The 18,167-nt window shown below is 43.7% G+C and overlaps 1 protein-coding gene across 3 annotated transcripts in view; it reads right to left on the bottom strand.

Moving 5' to 3' along the window:
* Positions 1 to 18,167, bottom strand: part of FAXC (failed axon connections homolog, metaxin like GST domain containing) — a 74,774-nt gene that overhangs the window by 28,676 nt on the left and 27,931 nt on the right. For all 3 annotated transcript variants that reach the window (XM_081828708.1, XM_081828707.1, XM_081828709.1), the window contains one exon: positions 17,693 to 17,916. In XM_081828708.1, coding sequence (XP_081684834.1) covers positions 17,693 to 17,916 — 224 coding nt within the window. The remainder of the gene's footprint in view (positions 1 to 17,692; positions 17,917 to 18,167) is intronic.

Below are 18,167 nucleotides of genomic sequence, written 5' to 3' on the forward strand. Positions count from 1 at the left end.
TACTCTCTCTCTCTCTGTATCTCTCTGTCTCAAATGAATAAATAAAAAAAAAAAATTCTTTTTTTTTTTTTTAAGATTTTATTTATTTGACAGAGAGAGAGAGCGCGCGAGAGAGGGAACACAAGCAGGGGGAGTGGGAGAGGGAGAAGCAGGCTTCCTGCGGAGCAGGGAGCCAGATGCGGGACTCGATCCCAGGACCCTGGGATCAGGACCTGAGCCGAAGGCAGACACTTAACGACTGAGCCACCCAGGCGCCCCCCAAAAAAAAAAATTCTTAAAAAAAAAAAAGCATGCAACTCTTGATCTCAGGGTCGTGAGTTCAAGTTTCCCTTTTTATCTCGGTAGCCAAAAAACTCAAAGATAAAGTGTGCCCAATTCCAGGAATAAACTCGTTCCAAGAACATGATTTTTTCACTTGGTTTCTGAAAGTTTTATATTATGGTTGACTATGCCCTCTCTTATCTGTGGATTGCCTCAAATTCCTTTTGGAAGTTAGTATTCACTCAGCCAACAGTTACAGAGTGCCTATTATTTACCAGGCCTTCTGTTAGATACCAGGGTCAGAGGGAAGCCAGTCAGCCAATTCCTTCAAAATAATAATGTTCCCAGGCAAGGACAGGGGAAAGTTCAGGTGGGGGGGGCGGGGCAGAGGAGGAGCCTAGACAAGTTCTATATAGTATTTCCATGATGTAAGTCTGCACAAAATGAAACAGGAGAGAAGAAAGACACCCAATGTAGGGAGCCCCATGGGCTGGAGGAGATTAAGGAGAACATTAAGAAAGTTCCTAAGTAGAAATAAAACTTGAGAATCTGTGGGATGAAGCAAGGCAAGGGAAACAGCCCATGTGAAGGCACGAAATTGTGTGCTTCAGCAATCCCAGGGTCATTTGGTGTGGGAAAAATAGATGTGCATGAGAGGGAGAAGTGGGAAAGGAGGATAGAGATGTGAGCAGAATTCAGGTTGTAAAGAAAGGGAGTTTGGATTTTAGTCTACAAGATCGGGAGCCTACAGTTCTGATTTGCTTTTTAGATTAAACACTAGTAGAATTAAAAAGCAAACCTAGAGGTTGGGACATTGGCTAAGAAGCTGTGGCAAAATCCAGGCCAGAGACATTGGGAGCCCCTCCTCCGGCTGTGGGGCAGAAAGGACAGGAGACGAAGGGACTTGGGGAGCACTCCGGTGACGAGGTATAGCCAATCCTTCAGCGATCACTGATAGAGCCTCCAGCTCAAAAGCCCGACGCCAGGGTCCAAGCCTGACCCCACCGCATATCAGCTCTGTGGTCTTAGGTCAGTTAGTTAACCACTATGTACCTCAGTTTCCTCACCGACAAACCAGGCATAATACTACTGATAGTAGTAACGGTATCCCTACCCTCATATACATTGGTGAAAATTAATGAGAATAGTTCCTGCCTCATTTAATTCTCACCAAAATCATCTGAGCATAGGTACTGTTATTATATTACTGTGAGGATACACACACACACATATATATGTACATATATATCAGATATATCATATATAATATGCTAATTATATAATAAATGTAGAATATACATTATGTATATTATTATGAAAGCAGAGATTACCATATGAGGGTAAGTATTATATACTGTATTACTATTTGCTTAAGCACATTGGCAATTCTCCATATATGTCAGCTCTTGTCAATATTATTTTGATGATATGCAAGACAGCTCTGGATGCTTGGGATACAGAGACTAACAGAACAGACAAGGTCACTGCCCTCGTGGTGTTTACTTCACATGGAGCAATGATAAACAAATCAATCAATAAGTGATAAGTACCATGCAGAGAATTAAAGTAAGGTGCTGTGATAGCGGGTGACTGACAGCTACATTAAACAGCTATGTCAGTCAGGGAAGGCCTCTCTGTGGAGGTGATATTTACTCAGAGATATGAATGTCAAGGAGGGTCTGGCAATGCAAAGATCTGGAGGATCTCCTGGAAAAGGAGAAATCTAGAATGACTTTTTAGCATCCAACCTGAATAACTGAACGGATGATGAAGCCATTCACAGAGAGGTCATGGGAAGGCGTGTTGGTCTCCTGGGAGGGTGAGGAGTTCTTTCAGGATGTGCTGAATTTGAGGCGGCTGTGGGACATCTAAGTGAAGATACAGAAAGGAGCTGGACTCGGAAGGGTGGGGGATGGAATCCTAGGAACGCTTGCAGGGGCCAAGGGCAGGCTGCCCCAAAACGTGCCGCTTTGGCATATTGATTATTTTGTATAAAAGTGACCTAGAGACAGCCTGTGCAAGCACACTCAGCCCCTCCCGTCCCCCTGAAAACAGGAAATGAATCTCCCATGTGGAAGGCATCCTCCCTGTACCAGGAGCTAAAGAAACGATCTTACCCCCAGAGATGGGAGATTTAGAGCCGAGAAGGTTATATAAACAACCCATGTTACTTTTTACTGATTTACTACCCCAGCCCAAATTCTGTTTAGAATTCCTTACTAACTGAAGCTCCCAAAGTTTTCTTTTTCCTATCAGGTCCTCACAGATTTATTGTCTCTTTGTCTAAAAAATATAAAAACTGCCTGCCTTGGTCATTTTTTTCGTTCTCAATTTCATTATTGGGCCTCTCTGCACATGTAATAAAACTTTTTTTTTCTCCTGTTAATCTTAGTAAATTTAATTTTTAGTCCAACTAGAAGAACATAAAGGATAGAAAATAATTTCTCATTCCCTTCCCCACCAGTATTTAAGGAACCTGCAAAGGAAAAGCAGGAAAGAAGGGTCAGACAGATCCGATAAGTAAGATAAAGGCTAAAAAAGTGTTCAGCAAGGACTTCTGGCTTCTCCCAGACCACTTAGTTCAAGTCTAAGCTCCACCATTTACTAGCTGGGTGTTCCTTGGGAAGGTATTTCTTTGTGCCTAAATTTCTTCATGGAAAAAAAGATCATTGTGAGCACTAATGAGTTAATAAAAATGAAGTGCCTGCATGTGTTGGTAGGTTAGAGTCAAGAACAGGGGCACCACCTGAAACAGCAAGAGACTAATGCCTCCTCAGGGGGCACCTGGGAATCTGTGGCGTTGAAAATGGAAAAATGAAGCCTCCAGAGAAAGAGAAAGGCTGAATCCTTTGTTCTTTTTTTAAAAAGCTTTTATTTATTTATTTATTTTAAAGTTTATTTGAGAGAGAACAAGCGTGAACTCGAGCACAGGGAGAGAGTAAAGGGGGAGGGAGAGGGAGAGAGAATCTCCAGCAGGCTGACCACGGAGCCCAAGGCAGGGCTGGATCCCAGGACCCTGAGATCATGCCCTGAGCCCAAAACCAAGAATTGGTCGCTTAACCAACTGCACCACCCAGGCGCCCCAATCCTTTGTTCTTCAACACACCCAAGAAACTTCATGTCCTTTAAGCCTACAGCAGGCAAGAGAGATTCCTCAAAGTCTCTCCCTCAGGTAGACATTTCCCTCTTCCAAAAGGTCAAAATAAAAAACGGACATAAAAATAAGGCCTTTAAGTAGATCTGGTGAACAGGCAGGTTGTTATTTACCCTTTCAAGAGCGATTGTGGGGCGGGGGCTAGGAGTCTGGGTGCAGCAGCGCAAGGAGCAAATGGGAGGTGAGTGTGACTGTTACTACTTCTCAGACAAGCTGTGTGAAGGGAAGGCAAGAGACAGGACAGAACTGGAGTGCTGTTTTTAAGGGAGGGTGAGACTTACATGTTAAGTAGGAGGTATCTGTAAAGAAGTAAAGGTTGAAGAGAGGAAAGGATTTTTCTTCAAACTCCTGAAGAAGGAAGGGAAGGGCCGGGACTCCACGGAGCGAGGCTGACCAGGCCACCTGGAGCACTGCTGGGTGGGGAAGGTGAGCAAATGGGGGATACTAGGGATGAGAGTAGCTTCCATGACGGATCTCAGGCTAGGCTGAGTGACAGTGAAGTAAGTAGGGGAAGGGAGGCTAACAAAATGGTGGGGTGGGGAGAAGGTGATGGAGAAAGGAACCAGAGGTTGGGAGGCAGTCAGTGATCAAGTGTGGGAGTGAGGTGGGCTACGCGGGGTGCTCCAGCAGGCTCTGAGGTCCTGGTCAGAAGTCAACAGCCCCAGGTGCCCTCTGAGTCTGGAGCCGGCCTCGGGGAGAAGGCAGGCAGCTCAGCGGAAGGAGCAGAGGTCCCTGCAGGGCTGGGTTCAAGGTTGGGAGGTGTTGGACAAACTCCCACACAAGCGCTGTGGATGCCTACAGCGGGGTCAGGATGGACGAGGACAACCATGAATCAGACTGTCCCTCTGCATACATCTTTAAGATTCCAAGTGAGATTGAGAAAATCTTTGCCTCAGACATCACTGAGTAGATCTGTGAGATATAAATAGACCAATTACATTTTAAAGGAAACCTCATTCAGGTGAAAAGTGGACAAAAGAATTGGAACAGCTGATTCACTAAGAAACAATTAGGAAAAATAAAAAGGAAAAATATTTCTTACAGGTGATTAAAGAATCAGAATACAGACTAACCTGAAGATAACAGTTTATAATGAATAAAATAAAGTGGTAAATGATTTTTTTTTTTTTTTTTTTAGTGTTCAGAATGGTTACTGGTAAGCCTTCAGTGAAACTGGTACCTCAGTCTTTTACTGGTCACTTCGTAAATCTGTGCTTCTCTTTTGGAAAACACCATGGCAGTGCCTAGGAACAGACCTAACAACGTTCATAATCTTTCACCCAGTAATTTTACTCCTATGAGTCTATTTCAAGTAAATAATTCCTCAAAAGTAAAGCACATTTAATTTTAGCATTTACTTTAAAAAAAAAATGAACAGAATACAAAGATGTGTCCATCAGAAATGATATTTCCTAAAAATATGCATGTGGAAGATGTAGGGAAATAGAAAATGGTTACTGAGTTAGGTGACAGAATGATGAAAGAGATCTACATTTTTTCCTAATGTTTTAAATGTTGATTAGTCTTTTTAATACAAATTGAAATTTTTAAATAAATAGAAGTGTGGTTGGGTTCACCAAGGACTTAATGTATTATGATACATCAGGTCATCCTTGATCTCTAATTCCTCCCTGAGGTAGGCATTCTACTCAGGCAAATCAGCCCAAACAGAACACAAATGCTGAAGGGCTTCCATATCTGGCAACACAAGGAAAGGACGGGTACTGGGGACGATTTTAAAAGCCTGTTATCCACAGGGTGCTATCTTGTGAATTTTTCATTCTCTTATTCTAATCATTCAGGAATGAGAACCCTGACATTTTAAACACAAAGCCAAAGACACTTCTCTCAGAGGAAGAAACAGCCAGAATGCCCCCAGGATAGAGATCAGGTTGCTTCCGTCAGAATTATACCAACCAATTTGTGTTGCGAAATAAGCCACAAAGATTTCTAAAAACTCATTAGCATTTAATTTTATTGTGCTAAAAGTCCTTTTTTATTGTTTTCATGAATAACCAACATATTTGTACCCACTAAGATAGCAACAATGAGAATGGAAAAGGAACAAGCCACAATCTGGACCCCAACTGTCTCGTTCCCATGCGGGCACAAACCCCATGAGCAGGGCCTGGCCCCACCAGCCCCTGGCCAGCCATTCCTCCCTCCTCCTCCCGGAAATCTAGACTGGAGAGGATACCTGAAAAGAAGAGTTGATGCCCAGTAGTGGGCTGCAAGCAACTGAGAGTTATTGGATAATACCTGTAGAGTAAATCACTTCCACTTCAGGAGGTGAGTACAGGACTCCAGGAGGAACTTGTAAAAAGCTTAGGCACTCCCTGGAACCCAATCAGTACAGGTAAAAATAGAATTTATGGTTTCCAGGTCAAATTATTACTCTCCCTGCATGTGATCTTAACAAGCCACCAATGCAAACATACAGAAGTCTTACTAGAGCCAAAGAAAATGTCACCATTAGCTAAGCGGCCTCAGACCCACTCCCTCACCTCTCTGACCTTCACGGGGCTTTCTCATCTGTAAAATAACTAGCTTTCGGGGGTGTTGTAAGACACAGTATCTCAAAGATGCTGTTAAAGATTTTTAATGTATCTAAATATCTGAGATTTATCCACACGAAAAATCAACCTACTAGGTTTTTGACGTGGAAAGAAGGAAAGCCTGTGCTAAGCAATGTGCCTACAAACCCAACCAGGGTTAGCCTCGAGACAAAAATCAAGTAGGCTTGGCTTGTTCTGAATTTTCTCCCTTCTGATACCTGCCCAGACCAAGGCCCAGTGCCCTCCTGGGGTCCCTTCCATGGTCTTTACCCCCCCCAAAACACCAGTCTTTACCCCTCCCCAGTCTTTACCCCGCCCCCCTCCAGTCCTCCTGCCAACACCCAGGTCAGCCCTTCTGACCTCCCTGGCTGCCCTATGTATTAGATTACAGACACATGTGAATCACCTGCTCAGTTTAAAAAATACCTTTCCCCAGACCCCACTCCCAGAGATCTGAATTATTTGGCCTGGCACAGGGCCTGTGCAGCTGTTTTTTATAAGCCCCTGAGGCGATCTAATGAGCAGTCAGGGCCAAGAACCACCATTATGCGAGATAGTGCCGGTAAGTTGGAGAGGGCTTAGAACCCCCATTAGGAAACACTGCTTTGAGGTTCCGAAACATTCCTTTTAGTGTCTATTATTTTCTTCTTTTATCTGTGTGTTTATCTTTCTAGCTAGATTGACAGGCAAAATTACTTCTTTGTCTTTATTCGTCTGCCCTCTGTTCAGTTACTCAACATATGCTAAATGTGGTAGATAAAACGCTTCTCGTCTTTTTCCAGCGCCTAGTCCTGAAGGCCTCCCTGCCGCCCCCGTCACTTTCCCTGGGAGGCACCGTGTGTGGCTGCTGTGGCCCAGGTGGCTCCCAGCCTAGACCTCCACACCTGCGTGATGCAGTGCTGCTTGCATAATATAATTAAACAGGGTATGAAGAGCAGCTATTAAAATAGCCTGTTCCCAAGCTTGCTTAAAAACAAGACAGAACAAAATCCCCTGTCCAAAAACCTTTGAGTCAAAATAACTTTTAAAAAGTGGAAGATTAGAAGAGAGGTTTATTGGGAACCCACCGTTGTTGGTTGGAGACGTAAACACAGATCATTTAAAGCACGGGGCCCGCCGAAGGCAGGAGCGGCAGCCTAACATAAATCACAATCCAAGAGACCAACCAGAACTCGAGTGATCCCCACTTTGGCCTCTGCCTTGTTTCGTAACGTGGAAACATCTCTGCTCTCCTCTCTAGAGAGTGAATATAAAATCATGAAACCATCAGGACTGGAAGGACCCACCAGAGACCATCTCTAGTGAAAGATCTCACCACCTGTGATGGTGGTTGATGACTGGGGGTGCTGGTCATCAACCTCACCTCGGAGTAATCCCAAAGAACAACTGCTCCACAAGACGAGCCCTTCCCATTTAGGACTGGTCTGTTTAAAGTGCTGCCTTACCCCGAGTTGTAATCTGTTGTCATTCCCCCACATACACACTCCACCCTCCCCTCTGTTCCCCTCCCCCTTCCCCAAATATGTCCATCTTCTGCCACAACACCTAAGTCAGAAAAACGCCGGTATATGACCCATACATCTTCACTTCTGCAGACCATCCTCCCCCAGGATCCTCAAATTCCTTGCATGGAATTATTTTGAGACTTAACCACCTTCCTAACCACCGTTCTCTGGACACACCCTAGTTTGGTCAAGTTCCCTTAAAAGACGGATCCCAGGGGCGCCTGGGTGGCTCAGATGGTTGGGCGTCTGCCTTCGGCTCAGGTCATATCTCCAGGTCCTGGGATCGAGCTTTTCTCCCTCTCCCTCTGCTTGTGCTCTCTCTGTCTCTCTCTCTCTCTCAAATGAATAAATAAAATCTTAAAAAAAAAAAAAGACGGATCCCAGAACTTAACATTGAACTCCTTTGTTCAACAAACACTCGCTTGATGCCTAATGTGTGCCGGGCACTCAGTCACGCCCTAGAGATAGAAATGAAAACACCAGGCCTGGCACAGCTGAGCTGAGGAGACAAACCAAATCATTAAAAGAAGGTGCAAGGAGTGCTCTGAGGAAGAAAGCACCAAGTGCCTGGGGGCAAGGAACAGGTTTGCCTGACACACTGGGAGAAAAGGTCCAGAAAGGTTTCCTTAAGAAAACAACTTTTAAGCTGAAACACTACACTGCATTAAACAGGCTAGGTATAGAATTTGACGTTTCTCCCCTATTAGGTTTCTTCCTGTTAAGGTTCAAAGCTTTGATTCCTGATTTTCCCACCCAGTTTTTTAGCTGTCCTTCCACCTAGAGTCATTCAAAAACCACTAAGCACGCCTTTGAAGTTGTCAACTGGTCACTGAGAAAAGTCAAGAGCAGAGTCCCTGGAGAGCTCTCTTTAAGCGATACCAAGCCGTTGATTGGCACTGGAAAGATACTGTCACTCAATCAGCCACAAATCCACTAGTTAATCTGGGGGCTTTCAAATTTTTTTCTTTGGTAGGGAAAGTTCTCTATCAAACCAAAATAAAACGGATTTCCAATATATAAACAGATAACAAGAGAGCTGTTCTAGGTAAAAGAGGGGTGGAGAGAGTCCAACCTGCTAGGGCTTCCTCTCCTCCCCACCAGAGCACTTAAGGAACCTTGGTGGCAACGTATGCACCCATGAAAGCCCCTTTGAAAACCAGTCATCTTGCCTACAAGAATATCTTGAGAGATGGTATCTAATGGTTTGAATAAATCAAGACATGGTCTATCCAATTGGTAAATCCAACAAGTCAAGACACAATAGTCATTTTGGTATGATTTATTCACAATGAACCAAGATAGTTCTTTGTGAAAACTAACCATCTATCTAATAATTCATTCTAGTATTTTATTTCATTATCAGAATCTACCTCTCCCTCCCCTTTTGGAAATGGGGACAATTTCCTATCTCTATTTTCTGATATGTTCCCATTCTTCCTGTTTCTGAAGGGTTACATTCAAACTTCCAAGATCACATGGAAAATTTTTCACATCCTAGGACATTGTTTGGACCTAGAGACTTAAGTGCTACTGGTTTATAAGCTTCTTCAAGGTAGAGACCATTCTTACTCATCTTTGTTTCCCAAGAGCCTAACATTACACTTAGTGTGAAACTAATACAAAATAACGCTCAAATAATTAGTTTGCTTGTTAGTCTTTTAGTTGTTTGAAAATACTGAAGTGCTCTCCTGCGACCTTCTCACCTAGTTTGGATTTCCATTCTTACCTATATAGAAGCAAATTATGAGTCGAGTGTTTTGACCTTCTCCTTGTCGTCATTTAACTTTGTACCCTTAAAAAAAAAAAACCCTTTAGTTGTCCCAAGCTGTTTTACAAACTAGGAACCTTAGTCCACTGGACTCCCAACTCCTGACACCACAGATCACTGCTTAGCCCTTTAGAACATATTCTGAAGTAATAATAATTTTAGGTATGTCTGTGACCAAAGAGAACTGATGGAATGATACCATTCTAGAGAAAAATGCCAATTACTCACAAATGACCCGCAAGTGGGCACCTAAAGAGCTGAAAGCAGTGAAAATTGCAAGTGCCTTTCTACCTAAATAACTTTAGTTTCCCATTACCATCGCAAACAAAAACCAGGGACCCATACTATTAATAACTGCTCAGATTTTAATGTTTCAGTATTACAATCCTTTTTATAGATAGGTCTATAGACACTATGCTGCGTTAAACAGGCTAGGTTTTTATTAGCTTTTTGACAGTCCATCACACTGGTGACATCCAGAGGATGAAAACCACTAAAATCCTGAAGTCTCTTTCTCACATGTCTCTCCCCCGCCCTATATTTGTGCAATTCAATCTGGGGACCTAAGTACAGAATTTGACATTTCTCCCTATTTCTTCTTGTTAAGGTTCAAAGCTTTAATTCCTGATTTTTTGAATTATTTAATAAGTAAATATGTAAGATGTTGTGACTTTTAAAACTGTGGAACTCAACTCCAGAAAGTATGTCCTAGTTTTTATTTCCTATCAGTACAGTATGCCAGGGCCTCCTTCACACCCCCACCAGTTCATCACATTAACAAAACAAACAAAACTTTGCCCATCTGATGGACAGAGTGGTGCCTCCTTTGTTAACTTGCATTGTTCTGATTACTAAAGAGGTTCAACATTTTTCATATATTTATTCATCACGTGTGTCATTTTTGCAAATTCTCTATGTCTTTTGTCCAGTTTTCTCCAAGTATTCACATTTCTTACAGATTTGCAGAAGTTCTTCAAATAGTAACATTAATTCTTTTGTCACAGGTTGCAAACGTTTTTTCCAGCCTTCCGTTTCAATTTTAACTTTATTTATGGTGATTATTGACATCCAGGTGGTTTTATTTGTCCCAAGAAATCTAGCAATCCAACTTTTTGTCACTTCTTCCTTTGGTACCATACTTAGAAAAACTTTCCCAAGTTCAAGATTATATAAAAGTTTCCCATATTTTATCCTGACACCTTTATGGTTTATTTTTTACATTTAAATGCTTACTCCATTTGGAATGTATTCAGGTGTATGAATAAAGTCAGGAGGACTGTACTTATTTTGTTCCAAAAGGTCAGCCAGCTGTCCCAACACCATTTACTGAATTAATTTGTCTTTTCTGTACTGATTGAAGAGGCCGCCTTTCCTCCCCTCACTAGTGCTCTCTCTCTCAAATAAATAATCTTTTTAAAAAACATTTTTTAAATGGAGCACCTGGGTGGCTCAGTCATTAAGCGTCTGCCTTTGGCTCAGGTCATGATCCCAGGGTCCTGGGAATCAAGCCCCGCATCGGGCTCCCTGCTCAGCGGGGAGTCTGCTTCTCCCTCTCCCTCTGCCCCTCCCCCCGCACGTGCTCTAGCTCTCTCAAATCTTTAAAAAAAAATTTTTTTTTAATGAGTCAAGAAAAAAAAGGGCGCCCTTATCTTATGCTTTGTCTCCACTCGTGCCTGTCTCACAGGGATCTGAGACTCAGCGTACCCACCCCTGAAATTCATGATCATCCCCTCTACTCCAGCATTCTCCAATTCTGAATGGCTACTTTGTTCACTAAGTGTTCATGTCAAGAACCTGGTTATTCCTTACCCCTGCCCTCTCATCCCCGCCTCTCTCTCCCCACACACAGTCACCAAACTGTAGTCAATTCTGTCTCTAGAATATAGCTCTAAACCACCATCATATGTCCAACTCTGTCACCGTGGCTGTAACCCACAACACCATCTTACCTTTCCTGGACTGCAACAGCCTCCTCACTGGACCCCACATCCACTATTGGCCCCTCTAGGGCATCATGCCACTTCCCCAATTTCAACCTCTGACAGCTTCCATTGTTGTTAGAGCAAAGGCCAAGATTATTTAAGTGATATAGAAGACCTGTGTGATCTAGCCCCCCACCCACCTCTACCTCATGCCACACTTCGGTTCTCACAGTTACTAACACACTAGCCATCTTTTCATTCCTTGAAGGCTTCCAGCTGCTTTTCATGTCAGAGCCTTCACACGTGATGCCCCTTCTATGTTCCAAGCTGGTCTCCCGTCCCACCCCATTCCTCCTCCTCACACACATGCCTGCCTAACTCCAGCTTATCTTTCAGAGTCCAGAAGTATCATGTCCTCAAAGAAGTCTTGCATAACCTCCCTGACCACACTAGTCTCTCCCGCAAAAGCGCCCTCCTTGCACCTAGTACTTCTCCAGGTGGTACTTCTCACAAGTCTTGCCATTTTATAAATGTTTGCAACAGTATCTTCATCGCGTGGCAGCTCTAGCAGCTCAGGCCTGTGATCAACTTGTTCACCAATGTCTCTTTTTACCGTGTGTAACTGTGGGCAAGCCACTCAACCTCTCTGTGCCTCAGTTTCTTCATCTGCCAAATGGGTGGTGTTACTTCTACTGTGTACCAGATTCCATCTTCTTTCATATTTTAATCTATCAAATGATCACAGCTGGGGATCTCTGTGCTAACGTGGGACACAGCTATATTCTTATTTTCTTATATTCATTCTGTCTTATTTCCCTTCCACTTCAAGTTCATACCTGTAGACTCAGGATTAATGGTAGAACAGAAATATAAAAGAGGCAGAAGGCTGATGAGATTTACGTCAGTTTTATGTGATACCAGGCACATAGCATTATATGGTATAGGAAAAAATATTTGCAATATATTAAGTGAGGAAAAGACAGGTTGGAAAATTATGTGTATGTGTGCATTTACACAAATACATCTATATGATTCAAAATTACACACAAAAATATTGGAAAGACATGTACCAAAAGGACAACTGTGGTTAGCAAGCAGTAAGTTATAAGATTACAGTGACTTAGTTTCCTTCTCTGTGTGCTTCTGAACTTCCCCAAGTTTCTACAATTAACTAATACATGTAAAAATCAGAGAAAAGGTTTCCTTAGACTTTTTTCTCAGACAACAATGTTCTTCATGGAGTCGTGTTACATACAAAACTTGTGACAGTGGTAATGATAATAGCTAATACTTTTCAGCATTATTTATGTGCCAAACGCTGTAGTAAGTACATTACAGAAGTGCTCACTGAGTCCTTGCACTCTATGCTGGACGCATTGTTCTCACCCCCATTTTGTGATGAAAAAGTTCAGGTGGTTCATGGGAAGTCACACAGCTGCTAAGTGGCGGAGCCCAAGATGTGAACCCCGGGGGATCTGACTCCAGAAATACCTCTCTCATGTGGCCACTAGAGTTCCTGTCTCCAGCCACACTGCCTCCCAAAAACCTAACCTTTCTCTTCTTGATTTTTATGTCTTCCATGCTTTTCTGATTCTCACCCTTTGGGGAGGGGATAGAAATGGACAGCATTCGCACTTCTTGCACACGTGAAAGTCAGGCATCCGCTACAGGTCGTATCTCTGCTTCCAACGCACACACCTGCCCCGAGGGGACACGGGAACATGCAGAACTGAATGGAGACTAACACTGACCACTGGGCAACCCTCCCCCCATTATCAGCCCTCGCAGCACCGCGGACCTCTGCTTCCTGTCCTCACTGCAGTTGTGTTTTACACTTGCTTGTTACTTGATTGCTTACGACCTGCAGGCACTACTCTGAGCCCTTTACATGTGCTACTTTTCTTTTCACCATTATTGTCCCCATTTTACACATAAGGAAACTGAGGCCTAGAGAAGTTAAGAAACTTGCCCAAGGTTGCAAAGCTCGGAAGTGATGGAGCTAGGTTTGACCTCTGGCTCCAGAGGTATCACTCTCAAATGAATGAATGAAGGTATACTCGCCATTTTCTAAAAAACCTACTATCTCTTATTAGGACTATCTAATTTTATTTCTGTAGGACCTGAATATTTCTAATACATCATATTTCTAATATTTTGATTTATTATTATTATAAATGGAAATTTTTAACTATATTTCCTGATCAGTTATTTGAGATATCAAGATTTACATGTTTGTAACTTTGTAAACTTTTTATCATTTTATTTTAGTTTATTTTATCATGATGAATGTACTCTATAATCCCCATTCCCTATTTCCTCCATCCCTCCACCCACCTTCCCTCTGGTAACCATGAGTTTGTTCCCTATAGTTAAGAGTCTGTTTCTTGGTTTGTCTCTCTCTCTAGTTTCCTTTGTTTTGTTTCTTAAATTCCACATATGAGTGAGATCCTATGGTATTTCTTTCTCTGACTGACTTATTTCACTTTCTATAATACTCTCTAGCTCAATCGATGGTGTTGCAAATGGCAAGATTTCATTCTTTTTATGGATGAATAGTATTCCATTATATACATATTTATCTTCTTTATCCATTCATCCCCATCAGTGGACACTTGGGCTGCTTCCATAGTTTGGCTATTGTAAATAATGCTGCAATAAACATAAGGGTGCATGTATCCCTTTTAGTTAGTGTTTTTCTATTTTTTGGGTAAATAACCACTAGTACAACTCCTGGGTCATAGGGTAAGTTCGATTTTGGGGCACCTGAGTGGCTCAGTCGGTTAAGCGTCTGCCTTCAGCTCAGGTGAGCCCCACATCGGGCTCCTTGCTCAGCAGGGAGTCTACTTCTCTCTCTCCCTCTCCTTCTGCCTGTCCCCACCGCTCATTCTCTCTCTCTCTCTCAAATAAAATCTTAAAAAAAAAAAAGGGTAGTTCTATTTTTAATTTTTTGAGGAACCTCCATACAGATTTCCACAATGGCTGCACGAATTTGCATTCCCACCAACAGTGCAAAAGCTTTCCCCTTTCTCCACATCCTCACCAACATGTTGTTTCCTGTGTTGTTAATTTTAGCCACTCTGACAGCTGTGAGGTGATATATTGTAGTTTTGATTTGCATTTCCCTGATAATGAGTGATGTTGAGCATCTTTTCATGTGTCTGTTGGCCATCTGGATGTCTGTAACTTTGTAAAATTACTGAACTCTCTCATTAACTGTAATTTCAATTCTCCATTATTTTAACTACATAATTTCTTTTTTTTAAAAGATTTTATTTATTTATTTGACAGAGAGAGAGCACAAGCAGGGGGAGCGGCAAGCAGAGGGAGAGGGAGAAGCAGGCTTCCTGCCGAGCAGGGAGCCTGATGTAGGACTCGATCCCAGGACCCCGGGATCATGACCTGAACCGAAGGCAGATGCTTAACCGACTGAGCCACCCAGGTGCCCCTATTTTAGCTACATAATCTCTTAATTTCTATAAATAATAATTTTGTCTCCTTTCCAACACAAAGATATCATCTTTCTCAACTAATTTTTATTTTGTTTAAATTTAATTTTTTATTTTAATTTGAACTTAATCACAATTTTTTAAACTACATCCAAAGATATGTACTGCCTCTCTTTAGTCTCTCGTTACCACCCACCCCTCAGGCCCAAGCCGTCTGCCATGACAGCAACAGAGCCACTTTTCTAAATCACAAATATGCCTCTTTCTCTCTAATATTAGAAGTCTGCACCACCTAAATGTTTTATATCTCAGCATAATTGTTACCTTTTAAAATATGGCCCCAAACTACCTTTAAACCTTCATTTCGACCATGATTACAAAATGCCCCTCACTTGTGACTCCTTTTCTCATGATTTGCCCAGATGGTCCTTCCCCATTTTCTTCCTTGGGACAACTGTTTACTTTCTGGGGCCAAAACACCTGCTGCCTCTTCTCTGGCCCTCCCAAGCTCTCGCTGCCATTTCACCCCTACTCCTGTGTCTCCAGGGCACCAAGCACAAACCTCTGTCATGACACCTGTCAGAGCCCAACTTGAACGTGGGTACTCATTTAGAGCAGAGGTCAGCAAAATTCTATGGAGCTTCAGATGGTAAATATTTTAGGCTTTCTGGGCCATATTTGATCTCTGTTGCATTTTTTTCCTTACATTTTAATAATATAAAAATGATTCTTAGCTCATAGGCCATTAAAAAAAAAAACAGGCCACCAGCTATGGGCCATAATTCACCTATTCCTGGTTTATAAGTTCGTCTCTCCCACTGGATAGTAAGCTACCTGAGAGAGGGGACCATCTCTTATTCACTTTTGTATTCCCCAGCTCCTGCCCCAAAGAAGGTCTTCAATCCTTGAAGTCAACTGAATTGAAACACCAATAATTAATTTATCCTGATGACTCAAATACATCCCTAGACAATTTCCCCAAATCTTGAACTACTTAACAAAAAGTCATTATGCATTTTGAGTCTCTCAGGCACCTGGGCCTTAAAAGTAAGCTATATCTCCAGGTGAGGGGGGAGGTGATGCTTTCTGCCTCATTTAGTAAGAAAACGTCTGATGTTCAGCCAAGGAGCCTCTCTCTCCCCAAAGGCAGCAAAAGTGCTTCTCCTATGAGAGCCTAGACTGTTCCCCGAGCTCCCACGTGGAATAGAACTCCAGCAAACTCCTGCTTTTCAAATAGCCAAATCAATATTTTTTAAAAGATTTTATTTAGTTATGTGACAGAAACAGAGACAGCGAGAGCAGGAACACAGCAGGGGGAGTGGGAGAGACAGAAGCAGGCTCCCAGCTGAGCAGGAAGCCCAATGCGGGGCTCAATCCCAGGACCCTGAGATCATGACCTGAGCCGAAGGCAGACGCTTAACCATCTGAGCCACCCAGGTGGCCCTCAAATAGCCGAATCAATTTCTCATCTCAGGAAATGATCTAGACTTGATGCTGTTTGGAATACTTGCCAGATATCCAACCTAGCTGCCGACAATAGCTCTACCTCCCACCTCACCATAATCGGGGAAGAAGCATTTTGCTAAGTCATTAAGTACCAGAGAATTGCTATCCCCCTGCTCCCTGGTTCTCCCAACCAGAAGAAGCATTCCAGAAAAGTGACAATCAGCCCTCCCTGGTTAAGGAACCAACACTGTGAAGTTTTTAGAGAAGAGCAGCACTTTACTGCATAATCTCTGGCTTAACTCTGAGGCCTCAGTGCCTGGCTTCTGGGGCTCCGACAGCGTGGGCTAGAAAGGAAGCAGTGAGCAGGTAGGGCCATCACTAAGGAGGAAACAGCCCGCGGCAGACCTGCTCTGTGAGGCTGTGAGTCCAGGACTGTTTCCACGGGAACGAGGCAAACTTGAGGCCAATTCCACTCATATCTACGTCAGGCAGGCCCCTCTGGGCCTAGAAAGGCAAAGCACCAGAAGGTCTGGTCAGCATCAAACCACCCCCCCAAAACAAAGCTGGCCAAGAGCTGAATATGCTGTTGGGCTCTTCCCCTGCAGCCCAGGGTTCAGGCGGGCACTCCAGGTCCAGGGAGCATCTGGAGTACAGAAGAGGGAAGGAGCCAGTCAGAACGAGTCACCCTGGAGGGAGCCCCACATGGGTTTCAACAAAACAGACCCTAACCCCACTTCCTGGAGGAGGTGAGGAACGTAATATGCTCTAGAATGGAGGTAAGGGTGCCTTTTAGGTGGAAACTCACCTTCCCCGGGCAAAATAAGCAGTCCCAAAGGACCAGGTCACGTGACTGCTCACATAGCGGGCTTGGCTCCCTAGACCTTAGTTGTCCCCAGGAGAAACCATCAGTTCCGACACACAAGTTCTTGAACTCACATGATGTGTTTATGAACTGACACAGGTAAGACTCGAGCTCCGCCCAGCACAGAGGCACATCAGCCCAGCCATCTCCAGCCAACCAGGGGAGCGAAGACACCGAACTCCACTCTCAGCAGCCTCACCCACCCACACGTATGCTGCCCCAGGCTCCTCCTGGAGGGGCTTCCCAAGCACAGGGAAACCCACTGTGCACAGTAAATGCAAAATCAGAAGAATTACAACACGCTCGTAAGAAGAGCGCTAAGATCACAAATGGAAACTCAGGCATGAGAAATGACACGCGGCAGGTGCACGCGGAATGGGTCAGAACCGGCTTGATGGCCACGGAGACGCAGTTGACTCTTCCAGCAGAGGTGTTTACAAGCAGCCCTTTCACCCTGGCCTGTGTATAAATAGAAGAGCTCCCTTGCTCACAATCACCCTTGGCTGACAACACGTCCCAAGCCGCTGGGGGACCGCTCTGTGTCCTCTCCGCACCGGCCTCGCCACACTAGCCTGGCTCATGCTAGTGACGAAGGAGAGAGACATTTGCTCCTGAAAATTAGGGAGTCGGGTTAAATGGTGGGACTGCTACCTACACGTGGAAGCAAAGAAACCAATCCAAATAAAACTTTAAATCAGTCAACTAACAGCGCTTTACTAATCATGCAAAAAAGTACAGATATAAAATAGAGAATAGAAGGTGTGGTACGTTACCCAAAAGCCCTGCCAAGGACCGCATGTCCTTCTCCATCAGCATGTAAATCTCTTCCTCTGAGAAGCGGCCAATGCCGTGGCCGTGCATCTCGCGCTTCACAATTCCTTTCGTTATGTGGCACACGACCCACCTCAGCAGGTTACTGAAGGGACCGCCACCACTAAGAGAGAGCATCTTCCGGGTCTCATTGAGATTGTCCACCCACTGGCAATAAGCTAACGTCCTGGAATTGTGTGGAAACAGGTTACTACTGGGCATCAGATGTATGTCAGCTCCTCAGAGTCCATTTCCAGTGAGTGCATCACAAGTCAGCACACTCTAGAGGAAATGAGCCAGAGCAGCTTTACAAAGAGCAGTCTCTGCAGATATGACAACAGCTTCTGGCCAATGCCTAGACTTCGGGTCTGTAAGAGAAACTAGAACAAATCCAGATAACGATGCCATGTTACAATTCCACCAAACATCTCCGGGCCC

Source organism: Leptonychotes weddellii, chromosome 8 (genome assembly GCF_054177405.1).
Source record: "Leptonychotes weddellii isolate Sample4059 chromosome 8, ASM5417740v2, whole genome shotgun sequence".
In the NCBI taxonomy this organism is placed as follows: Eukaryota; Metazoa; Chordata; class Mammalia; order Carnivora; family Phocidae; genus Leptonychotes; species Leptonychotes weddellii.